Below are 12,126 nucleotides of genomic sequence, written 5' to 3'. Positions count from 1 at the left end.
GCAAAATAAGTTATTTTTAAGTTTTTCTGCTACCAAAATTTTGTTATTATTTTTGTTATTTTAACTCTTATTTCAAACAAACAAATAACACATTTTGCCATTCAAACATTCTGTTTTAATGGTAAAATTTGCCATTCTTTTGCCATTAAGCTCTACTCTAAGCACATGTGCCTATTTGATCGATCGTGTCTCAAAAATCAAGCCAGTCGATTCAAAGTTGACTGAGTTATAGAAGCAAGTGCCCTAAATAGGTGCTCCTGCCCAAATGGTCCCAGACCCTACTCAATTGTTTGTGATCTGGGAAAAATCGACACAAATTTCCAGTTCAGCACATTTGTTGAAACATATCTTTTCTGCATAATCTTATCTATTCAGTAATTATAAACTTCCAGCAAAAAACTGAAACTAAAAAAATATTTTTGAATTACCCTAGTAGGTATGTACAACATTCGATGTTTGATTTGCTTTCATTATACGATTGTATATGGAATTGAAGATACATACTGATGATGCCGATGGATGTGATGGCGAGTGGGCACACGCGACTTGCTCGTGGACTCATTGCCCGGATGGACCAAAGTTCACTTTTGATTTCGGTCAACTGACGTCACGTTTGCCATTCCTTGGCAGCATTCACTATTGACAGCGTTCGATAGTAAATCCTCTTTGGTCTTCGATGTGAGGAGCAAAAAAAAAAGTCGACAGATTCGAGCTGCTTTTGATTGCCGGTAGTCCCTTTTATATGCTTTGGTGGTGGTACTGTAGTGGATTGACAGGCTGCGAACAATGGCTAATTTATTCAACGCCTTTGCTCGAGAGAGTCCATAAATGAAATGCACGGACTTTCCGGACTACCAGCGCTCCAGCATGTGCAATCTTGTTTTAAGGCTTTCGTGGAATTAGCGTTTTGCTTTTTTATGGTCGCTGGAGTTGTCAAGAGGATGTTGAATATTTGGTAGTTTCGTCATAGGAGGCAACCGTCATGAGTCGCCAAGGTTTTTGTACGGTATTGGTAAAACTATAGCTAAATATCGTTCCGAAGTTTTGAGTTATTTTACAGAACTTTCGGCGGCGAAAGGCTCAAGCTTAGATCTCAAATGTTATTCTACATGAATACTTCTTCTTCTTTATGGCTCAACGTTCGCATTGGAACTTGGCCTGCCTCTCTTCAATTAGTGTTCTTAGAGCACTTCCACACACAGAAAAAATATGTAATTAAAATTCAGCGAGAAATCATGCACATATAGGGAATGCTAGAGTTAGTGCACTTTTACATGAGATATAATGTAAAATTACATTACCATCGTGTAAATTTCTGTCAACCATCGCGTAAATCATCATGGACACCAACCGGTTACGTGACTATTAGCGGAAATTTACACGATCGTAACGTAATTTTACATGATATCTCATGTAAATATGCACTAACTCTAGCATTCCCTTTATGTGCATGATTTTTCGCTGAATTTTACATAATTATTTTTTTCTGTGCAGTTATTAATTGAAGGACTTTCTTTGCCTGCCATTGCATGAATGTGTACATTGTTTGTCAAGTACAATGATACTCTATGCCCAGGGAGTCGAGAAAATTTTCTCGACCGGAACGGGAATCGAACCCGCCGTCTCCGGATTGGCGATCCATAGCCTTAACCACTAGGCTATCTGGAGACCCACATAAATACTATTTAGAACTATTCAATCAGTGAATCCATATAAGGCCTAGCAATCTTACACGCCAGATACGTCATCGCTAATTAAGAACCTGATGCATCGGATCACAATTTCACGGAAGTGTGAATCTGATCATTTAATCGATTGCATCACTAGCTTAGCTAGCACTTATCCTTGTTTATCTCAAATAAACAAAGCCCCACCAGCAGGCACACTTCACATCAACGAAATATTTACTCAACTCTAGGTAAGATATATACCTATAGCAAGCCAGAATGGGGCTAGTAGACGCGCTATCTGCACGTGGATAAACGCTACGCCTACTGGTGCTTACTCTCGGTAAATACCGGTGGAAGATTATCATCTAGTATTCCGTGGATTATTTTTCAAATGTTAGTAGCACAGTACGTCATCAATAAATGATGACGAAACGAAAAAAAAAGATGGTTAACAAGCCACAACTTCTAATACATCGAATTATTCTATGGTTTGGTGCTAATGAAATACATATCCTATCATCACAATTAAGATGGATTTTTTCTATGCGATGAATAAGCGATTGACATGTTAGATGGAAGTATATCAAGTATATGAAGCTAACGCGACGTCTCCACTAGATAGACAGAAATCGATGATTCTAGAACCCAATTGGGCCAAATTTGACCTCGAAATTGCGATATCTCTTTTAATAATTTTCGAGATATTGAAAGAAATGTAATATTTTAGTACTTCTGGGTAGGATACTTAAATATGATATATTTTTCAAATAGTAGATATATCGCAATTTCAAGGTCAAATTTGGCCCAATTGGGTTCTACATTCACCGATTTAGTCTAGAAAAGTTAAATTTGAAAATTTAATCTGAAATGCTTTTTCAATGTTTCATCGAGCATAAATTCCACTTAAACCATTGCAAAACCCCTAAATATCAACTTGAATCGCTCATTTTTGCACAACTTACCTACTCATATCCCTGAGAGATTTTTCAAATTTGAACCCACCCTATTGTTAAGGCGTGGGTATTGAGTGTGACCATGATGAGGGTGACGGGTTCGATTCCCGGTTGGTCTAGGACATTTTCCTTGACTTTGAGACCATATAGTATATTCGTGCCTGTCACACGATATACACATGCAAAACGGTCAATGGCAGAGGAAGCCCTCATTTAATGACTGTGAAACTGAATATTAAGCAAGCTCAGTAGGGTCGTTACGCCATGAAAAAGAAGAGTAGGTGCAATCGATTGTGTGTTTCACATATGTTTTGACGACAAATGACCTTCATCTTTTCTCCCAAGCTCTTCCGTATGCACTCTCTATGCTTGACCCCAAGTAACATTTTGGATGACAAAATTGTCTTGTAGAGGTTTTTACAACCGTCATAAAACCTTTATTTTGGGTTCATTATGGTTTGAGATTTATGGTCACTTGAGACACTACGCAAGTTTGTTTAAGAGCGTTTCAAAGGACATCAAGAAAAATACCAGCAGGTTAAAAAGGGATTTCAGATGCGTTTCAGTGCTGATTCCGATGTGATTCAGGCGCCTTTCAAATGGTTCCAACAGCGTTTCAAGGAGCGTTTTAGGGCCTTTTTACGGGCCATTCTAGGGGCGTTGTGAGCGTTTCAGGATTATTTTTCTTTAGTAACGAAATATGGAACCCTTGGCTAATTCATCTTGGGACCCACGCTTTACTTCTCTTCCGAAGGAAGAACTCACATTTGGTTATTTTGTCAGGAGTGGGATTGATTCCCAGGTCCTTGACGTGATAGGCATGTGCTCTACCCAACTTACATTTTCAGCGCTATAAGCTTCAGTCATTTGCTTTATGTTGTGTAACCATCGAATTGAAGCAGTCAACGCTGAATAAAAGGGAAGCCAGTCAAATATAAACCATAAGCTAATACACGGCTGTAAAACAAGCTCCATACAGATACCAAACTCGGCTTTCAGAAATCAATCACTTCCCAGGTAACCACTAAGCATTTGAATAAGCCGTACATGAGCCCGTATTATGCATTTGAACTGCTTGCTGCCCTACGGAAGCAGTTCGAATGCATAACGGCCTTGAATTGACATAAGCTGTGCTACTCAAAAACTTTTGGCTATTAATTAGCATTTCAACTGCTTGAGGTGTTTTCACTTGGGAGCAATCAGAATGCTTTTCAACTGCTTTTTAAATGCTAAGAGCAAAGAGGTTGGGATATATGTTATGCAATTGGCAACACATATTGTCTCTCTCTTACAGAGCCTATGTTTCTGTTGACAAATTTGTGCATCTGATTTGTTTCTTCATTTTCCCCTACTCATCCTAAAGTCCCACAGAAAACATTACTGTTGCTGCATTGGATTGGGAACATGTCTATCAAAAAATCACCAATTATCATTTCGTCGGAAAATATGTGCCGGGAAGAGAGAATCATATTCCACAGATAAAAGAAGGGATGGTAATGCTCTACCACAATGAAATTTCTCTTGGAAAAAAAAGTTTTGGATGTTGAAACTGAAGCTGTTATTCAATCATTCTTTATATTGGTATAAAAATCAACGCACGCCAGCGGAACAGCTGTAGCATCGTGGATCAGGAGCAACAGAATCAGAAAAGGATATGATTGATCAATCTCCGGATTATAAGTTCAAAACCACATCATAACAAAAATGAACAAAAAAGTACCACCTAGCACCAGCTGTAATAATATGGAAGGACGATGAAGCGAGGAAGCAGGCTGAGAGAACGAGAAGCAGACGTCAATCTATTTTTGTTTTTTTTTTTGCTCGACGAGGCGTTACACTTCTTTGACATTTCGTCACGACGTTTCCGAAGCACTAAGACAGCCCGTTATTTTGCCAAAACCTACTGTGAGGTAGCACTATAGGTGCATATACGGCTAATCAGCATTAAACGCCTTGTCGTAAAGGCTACTATAATGCTGAAGGAATGCTATTTTTAATGCTTACTGGTTACTTGGGTTGTCACTGCCTTTACTGCACTCTAGGGTAATTGTTCCCTTCGTTGTGGTAGTACCTAATGTTGCGGTAGTGGCAATTGAGCACTTTTTCGACTGAAATGTTACCAAAAGGCCTTTTTAATAGATGTATTATGCTTAAATTATGAGATTGCACCATTTGTGTGCTTAAGATTTGCTCAAAAACCTATTTTAAAAAAATATTTTCCTTAATTTTTTTTTCTGCTGTGTTCCTATTTTTGCGGTAGTGTTCCTAATGTTGCGGTATCCCATATGATTTCAATGGGATACCGCAACAATAGGAACCAGAATTAAATTTTACCTCCATAATAGGAACAGTGTGCCTAATGTTGTGGTAAGCGATTTATGATCGAAAACAGAGAGAAACGATAGTTTTTATATTTTTCCAAGCAAATTTCGATAGAAAACTACCAACTAACGTTTTGCAACCCTTCATTAGATGGTACGATCATTGTTTTTAAAATGAATTTACCTTAATACCACAACGATGGGCACACTTACCCTATTCCAACTCCGGGAGATTTCCCGGAAGATGTGAAAACTTGAACAAATCGAATAGGAGCCCCCACTAACACAACAGCTGCTACTATACAGTATAGTTCGTAATACTGACAAATCCACAAACCAGTAGCGCTTCGAAGGCCGTTATGCGATATCAGTACAGCTAGAAGCTGTAATAAAGAAACTGTTGGTAAACCAACACGGCTTGTCGGATGTAAACAGAATTGTCAAAATAAACTTCAAGCGGGATATATAGCTACTACATGAATACTTTACAGCTATCCATCTTCGTGCTGTGAATTTTGCTGTGAAGCCTCTGAAATATACTGAAATTCTCATGGATCCTTGCACTGTGCATTACTCTCTACGTCATGAAGAGTAGAGCTAGTACTGCGATTTGTCTTTCGCACTGCTACGAAAGATCTCACTCATTCGTCATTCGTCAAAAACGGGAAACAAGCATTTAAAATTGATGTGAAGCACGTACTGAGAACTACAGAACTAATTTTCCACCAAACCTTACGTCGCTCGTCGTACGTAACCTTCTTGCGAAATTTCAATATTTTTTGGTTATACTTATTATGAACCCAGGGAGGCTTCCATACCGAAGTTATTGCTAACTGCTAAGTTCATGCTTATGTAAGTGCACGAGCTGATTTCAAATTTCCCGCTCAGACTTTTTCGTGATGATAAATTTCCACCTATATTTCTCTGAGTAGAAATCTTATGTTACCTTGTTATAGGTGACATAAATCCACAAATGTTTGCTACCATCTGGTTACCATCATAGTTCCGTTATTAGCCAACTCCTCCTTAATAGTTACACTCGCGCAGTGCCATACCACGTATCATTACCATTTCGATAAAACCTTCGCATATCGTATCGATCCATGCCTTTCGACGTTTCAGCATTCTCTCTCTGACTCTCCGTGTTGCCTGTTCTTTTGTTCAAATATCGACATCTAACGGTATTCATTTCGTCCATCACTCATCAGCAATTGGCATTTTATTTTTGTTTGAGCACAGTGTCCACCTCACTTCCATTTCCTCTACATCCGAAATAGTAGTTTACCCGAGCAGAAGGAAATAACAACAGCATAAGGAGCTATGTTATTTGAGCGAAATAACTGACTAATAGAATCAATTATTTTTAAGTTATTAACATAACATAATATGTAATAAACTTGTCTGTCATAAGCGGCAAAATAACAAAAATCATAACAAAAAAATGTTCCTGGAAAACCATTCGAATAACTTGTTTTGTCAGTTGCAATAACAACTTAATAACAGTGAATTCAAAAATAATTTCAATAACAAATTTTGATATCAATATGTTTTTGATAATAATCGGAAAGCAAAATTTGTTATGATATCAAACTCGTAACTAAGTAAGTAATAATTCTTATTAGGGTATGTGTGCCATCAGTCATCTCACGCTCCCATATTCATCCTGTTCAAAAACAAGCGATTACGGCACCGATTGATTCCGTGCTTTTTGTTTTCATGGGTGCTCACTTCTAACAAAAAATACAAAAATAAGAAACATAACAAACAGCGCTTCAATCCTTTGTTTTTCGTAAGATGAAAATGGGAACCACATGCTTAATAAGGGAACCAATACCCTATATAAAATTATTCACTTAGTCTTACAAGCCCGCCAACAACATAAGTTTCATCACTCTCACGTAGAAATATTTTCAAATGATGGCAAAAAATTATATTCAATTTTTGATGCATTCCAAGAGATTTGAAGTTGGTTCACTACAACGCAAGATAATTGAACTTTAGTGATTTCTTTATTTTTAAATAATTCAAGCTTTGACTTCCAGCTGTTATTTATAAACTGTTCTATTTTAATTGTTTTCTGAGCACTGTAATTATGCTTGGAAAAGTTTGGTCGTCGATAGCAATTTGTGACTTTCGTTTTGTTTCTTTTATCAGTTTCAGAAGTTTTTTAGAATGTGCAACAGTTTTTGAGATATTGGATTTCTCTGAAAATTTCTTCGATAATTTCACCAGGAGTTTTTCCGAAGAATTCTCCAGGAGTTTTTCAAAAGATTCTGCCAAGAATTCTAATAATTGCTCAGAAGCAATACTTTCTGAGATGATTGCACCAGCAGTTCCTTTGAAGACTTATCTAGGGATTTATCAAAAGATTTCCCCAGAACTTCCAAGTATTTTTCCGAACATTATTTAAGGAATTCTTCAGAGTAATCGTTCGGAATTTCCCTTCTTAGCTGAATACAAAAATGGAACAAAACGTTGGGACAGGTCAAAATTGTCGAATTTTAGCTTTGATTTGAGCTTGGTACTGTTGTGCTATTGTTGTTAAGTTGTTCAATAGTACAACAATAACAAAGCTTGTACTTCAACAAAACATGTTATTGAAATGTAATTTAATGAATGTATATCAATAGCTTGATTATAACAACATGAGATTGGCCAACCGAATTTGTTATGGAAAAGCTATGCCTTAATAATTCAATAATAACAAAACAAGATATTAGGGGTACTCACTAAACAGATTAAATTGCTGCGTAAGCCATGATTTTCTGCTTATTTGAAATGTTTCATGATTTTGCGAATGAAATAATCAAAGATTGCCTTGGTGATCGCGACGTTTAATCAGTTTAATCAGTTTACGCTGTTAAGTGAATCCCCCTATTAAAACAGGTTATGTGATTTCGTAGTTATTAATTTGATATTCTCCTCTGCTCGGGTATCTTTGTTCGACATCGACAACTACTAATTCTCATGTTCCGATATGTTCCCGGCACATAATCGTCTCGTTTCACTAATCATCTTTTTTCTGTTTGAACGATGATTATTAGGTAGGGTATCATAAAAAAATGTAATGCGAATGTGACGTTCGTTTGTGATCAACATGCCACAGTAATGTTTATCAATCGATATGATCAACACGTGAGAACAAGCTCGTGGCTTGTATATTATGTAGTTTGTGGTGACATGTGATATCGGATCTGAGGAAAAGTAAACGGTGATTTTTGAAATCCTCAGCGCCGTCGGTGACGCTGACGTCGTCGTCGGGGAGGTTTCCGCGATAACGGGATAGTGACGCGCGTTAAGTTTGTTCAGCGAAGTGAATGCATTTCAGCCGGTTGTAGAATTCGGTAAATATACAGTAATGAACTTGTAACATGTCAATTTAGCGCAGTTAATGGTGACAAATCACTTCGGATTCGAATACAGTTGATGTTTGATTGAAACATATATCTGTACATACTCAAACTCAAAATGAGAACCAAATTTTACTCACATATTATTGACAACAATATGAAACTTCTGATCCGTCTTAGCATTTTTAAAATAGAAATAAATGAAACGTTTCACAGAATACAAAATAAAGAAAATAACTAATACAAAAAAGGAATAAACTTGCCACATAACACAAGGGCAAATCAATTACTCAAACAGTGTATAAATAACTACAGATAGAAAAGCGAATGCTTAGTGTAACGATGTTGCCCCGATTTTTCTCCAATTCCGAGTCGAAGTAATAATCAGATAGTGATAGGTCTATTTGTAAACAATCAGAATTCATTTTTCCGTTTTACTACACTAAAAGCTACAAATAATCAACATTCAGTGTTTACATTTGTAGTACGTTTGTACCTGTTGATTTCAGAGATTGAAGTTATCAACACAAAGGAATACAATGTTGACAGACTAATACACTTGTTGATTTGTTTATACCTCAATCTCACTTTTGGTTGACGTAACAAACTAGAAAATAAAGCGGTTTAAAATTGTTAAATTTTGTACGCTTATTACCACCATTATACTCACATTCTTGCAAGGAGTGTTCCGAATGAACGCTCGCCAGAAAACGTCGAACACTTCCATCACTTGGGGTCCGTTGCATTCGTTGAATTTACCCTCCATGCAGTTCCGCACGTTGACCAGCTCGTCACATTGGGGTCGCCCAAATTTGGACACCTCCATCAGGTCCGTTTCGTTGGAAACCAAGGCGGCACATTCCGTCGCGTAGTTGGAATACTTATCCATGCAAACGTTGTAATTGGCGTCGTCCTCTGGAAGTTCGTTGTTAGAAATGAATCGAGCCTTAGACATAATGAAAAAGGTGTTCGGTAACTCACTAAACAGAATCTCCCCGTCATTTTTGCAGAGCAAATCGATGGCCTCGGGCATTGCGTTGACCACGCTGTCCAATATCACAGCATCATTTGGGTCCAAACATTTGCGAAATTCCTCCTTCGGTGGATCGAGGCACACCAGTGCACTGCGAATCTGCGAACAATATCTGCAGAGATTTTTTGGATTATGTTCATTCTGGACTGGAACAGTAGGTTTACTTTGGAAACAGTTCATGTCGCGTGGAAGCATCCAAATCGCTAACATCATTCATCAAGGTTGGCAAATCTACCGTTGCTTGAATACACAGTGGAACTCCGTACATGGAAACAAGCAGATTTTGGAAGGTTTCGGTGGAGTTGGTCTTCTCGTAGCACATGGTTTGAATCTGTGTGATGTATTCCTTGAAATCCGAGAGCTCTTCAGAAGAGGATGTCGATCTATCGATCTGGTTATTGTCACCGGGTAGATTCTTTGCTATGGTTGCTGCGGAATGAAGGTGCTTTGTAACTGAGCGATGTATTCCGTTGTATTCTCATAACTTACCAGCCATAATGCCGACCACAAAGCAAATCACCGTTGCTGATGTTTTCATATTGGATGTTGACGCTGTGGAAATCTACAATGTACTGGCTCGCTCGGTATCAATGTTACAGATTAAATATGCAATTCAAATTTATTCCCATTTCCAAGCGATGAGGTAGTATGATTCGAATACAAACTATGTGCTTGTAGTTGGAACTTTTATTTTCATATGGGCTCACATCCTTTGAATAGGAAGTTCTCGTAAGAGCATCAACTATCAAAACTACAAAACAATATAACTACATTAGTAGGATGAAGCAGCCAATGTTATGACAATTAACACGGTAATGTTTATTGAACACAAGTTTATTGAAAGGTGGAAAAGGTATCAATTTGAACAACAAATAGCATTGGCATTTTTTAGGGTCCTTAGAGCTGAAACGGTAAACGCAATACTGAGGGTGCCGATTTTGATTCCCGGTCAGTCCAGGAAGTTTCCGTTATGAAAATTTTCTTTGGATAGTGGGATAGCCATTTCCACGAGAACCAGTCAATTCGTTTGCCTCGCGAACAACATCCGATCTTTTGGAAACTGTGACAAATCTATACTTCTATTGGAATTGCTAAGTCTCGAAAGTCACAAGCTGTCAATACATCCGTCCGTCATTAGAAAGATCTTTCCATCTTTCTCAGGGACTTTAATAACGAATAGTTTTACATACAGTTTTTGTGATCCTGCTGTGAAGCTTTGAGTTCATGTTCTTTTTGCCTTTCTCGTACACCAAACTGTACTGAAAAGCTATATGGTCATTCAAGAAACGAATTTACGATAGAAGGCTCGGAGAATCAAGCCACATATACCAATCAACTCAGTTTGACGAATTGAGACGATGTCTGTGTATGTATGTGTGCATGAATGTATGTCTGTGCGCAAAAGGAGTTCACTCACTTATTAGGCTCTTCCCATTGACCGATTTTTCGGATTTTACCCTGAATCGAACCGGAATTTTACCGCATTGTTTGCTACTAAAAATGTTCCGGGTCGGTCAAGGCGTACCGGAGTTATGGCCATTTTAGTGATCCAGACCAGCACCGATAGAACTAGCCGTATCATGCGACACATCAAACTGCGCTGATTTTTGTAACCTTTAGCTTGGTTGACAAATTTTGTCCGAAAATCAACACTGGAGACCAGAAATTTCGCGATGTCGGCTAAAAATTCAAGATGCCGGCTGTTTAACCCGTAAACATCCGGGACGATCTTTTTTGGTAGAAATGCAATATCTTCTTTGTTTTTAAACATTTTACCCTGGAGTATTTTTTTTATAATCAAGGGGATTAGTTGTGCTGAGAAATGCATGGTACCTCCCCCCTTTGCACCCTCCCCCTTTTGCTGGTTGCCGAAAATACGCGGCTTTTTTGCATTTGTTGTAAATTCTACATGTCTTTGCTCAAATTTCGTAGTTTTGCTGATCATCAATAGTTTTGAGTGTTTTGACTGATCCTTGACATGCAATCCTAAGTAACATTTTGATGAGCAATTAGTCTTGTAGAAATTTTTAGAACCATCATAAAACAAAACACCTTTCATTCTGGTTTTATGATGATTTCAAGAAGCATTTCTAGTCTATATGGCTATACAATGTTACTTGGGATGTATCACTACCCATCATAGTATGTTGAAGTTTTCATCCCAGAGCTATTCTATGACCTCCAAAGTACTCCGAAGTTTGTGTCACAAATTCAACATTCTAAACCAAATTTTATACATGAAATTTTAGCATCAAAGCACCCCTAGCAAATTCAAAGTCCTTGAATTGGGTGATCTAGGTCATTCAAGCTACTCTGGAATTCATTTTCCTAATATCTACCATCATTCGTGTTCACTCTGTTCAAGAAATTTAGTCACGTTGATGTCCATTAGATCTCGCAATGCTAGGAGCAACTTGATATTGTGGTAGATGGTCATTCCGTGAAACACAAATGGCCTTCAATACACTTTGAAGTTTGGGCTACGATATCTACATACTGTATCATGCTTCAATTGCAAAAAATGTTCGTGGAATGTAGTCTATACTACTGATGGAGCCTCAGTGCACAACTATAATGCTTTTGGTACATTCATGAGTTATACCAGGCTTTCCAAACTATTCTGGAATTACGACCTTCAAGACCTACAGACTCTACTCTTGTTTCTCTTCACTCTATCGGCATAATTCTTTCACGATTGTGTCTGTTGCTAGTTGGGTGTCTATACTGGCATATAAATGGACCCCAATATATTTTAAGGTATGAGTCGCAATATCTGTAAATCTTTTAATATTTTTATTG

At 37.7% G+C, this 12,126-nt stretch overlaps 2 protein-coding genes across 4 annotated transcripts in view; one reads left to right on the top strand and one right to left on the bottom strand.

Annotated features, from left to right (window-relative positions):
* Positions 1-12,126, top strand: part of LOC109407819 (ribonuclease P protein subunit p25-like protein) — a 606,744-nt gene that overhangs the window by 50,517 nt on the left and 544,101 nt on the right. The gene's annotated exons all lie outside the window — the stretch shown is intronic.
* On the bottom strand, positions 8,694-10,587 carry LOC134288727 (27 kDa glycoprotein-like). The gene is made up of 5 exons (XM_062854479.1): positions 9,817-10,587; positions 9,492-9,756; positions 9,276-9,439; positions 8,965-9,209; positions 8,694-8,901 (listed from the first exon to the last, which is right to left on the bottom strand). Exons 1-5 carry the CDS (start codon positions 9,863-9,865, stop codon positions 8,866-8,868), a joined length of 759 nt encoding a protein of 252 aa, XP_062710463.1. The 5' UTR covers positions 9,866-10,587; the 3' UTR covers positions 8,694-8,865.

The sequence above is a fragment of the Aedes albopictus genome, chromosome 2, assembly GCF_035046485.1.
Source record: "Aedes albopictus strain Foshan chromosome 2, AalbF5, whole genome shotgun sequence".
Taxonomy (NCBI): domain Eukaryota; kingdom Metazoa; phylum Arthropoda; class Insecta; order Diptera; family Culicidae; genus Aedes; species Aedes albopictus.
This window is presented reverse-complemented; position numbering and strand designations above follow the sequence as displayed.

Bases quoted from the DNA above. Each gene is read 5' to 3' on its own strand.
- LOC134288727 (XM_062854479.1), bottom strand. From the start codon at position 9,865: ATGAAAACATCAGCAACGGTGATTTGCTTTGTGGTCGGCATTATGGCT. The intron at 9,440-9,491 runs GTAAACCTACTG...AAATCTCTGCAG, and splicing joins CGACATGAACTGTTTCCAAA to ATATTGTTCGCAGATTCGCA. The intron at 8,902-8,964 runs GTGAGTATAATG...TTTATTTTCTAG, and splicing joins GGAACACTCCTTGCAAGAAT to TTTGTTACGTCAACCAAAAG.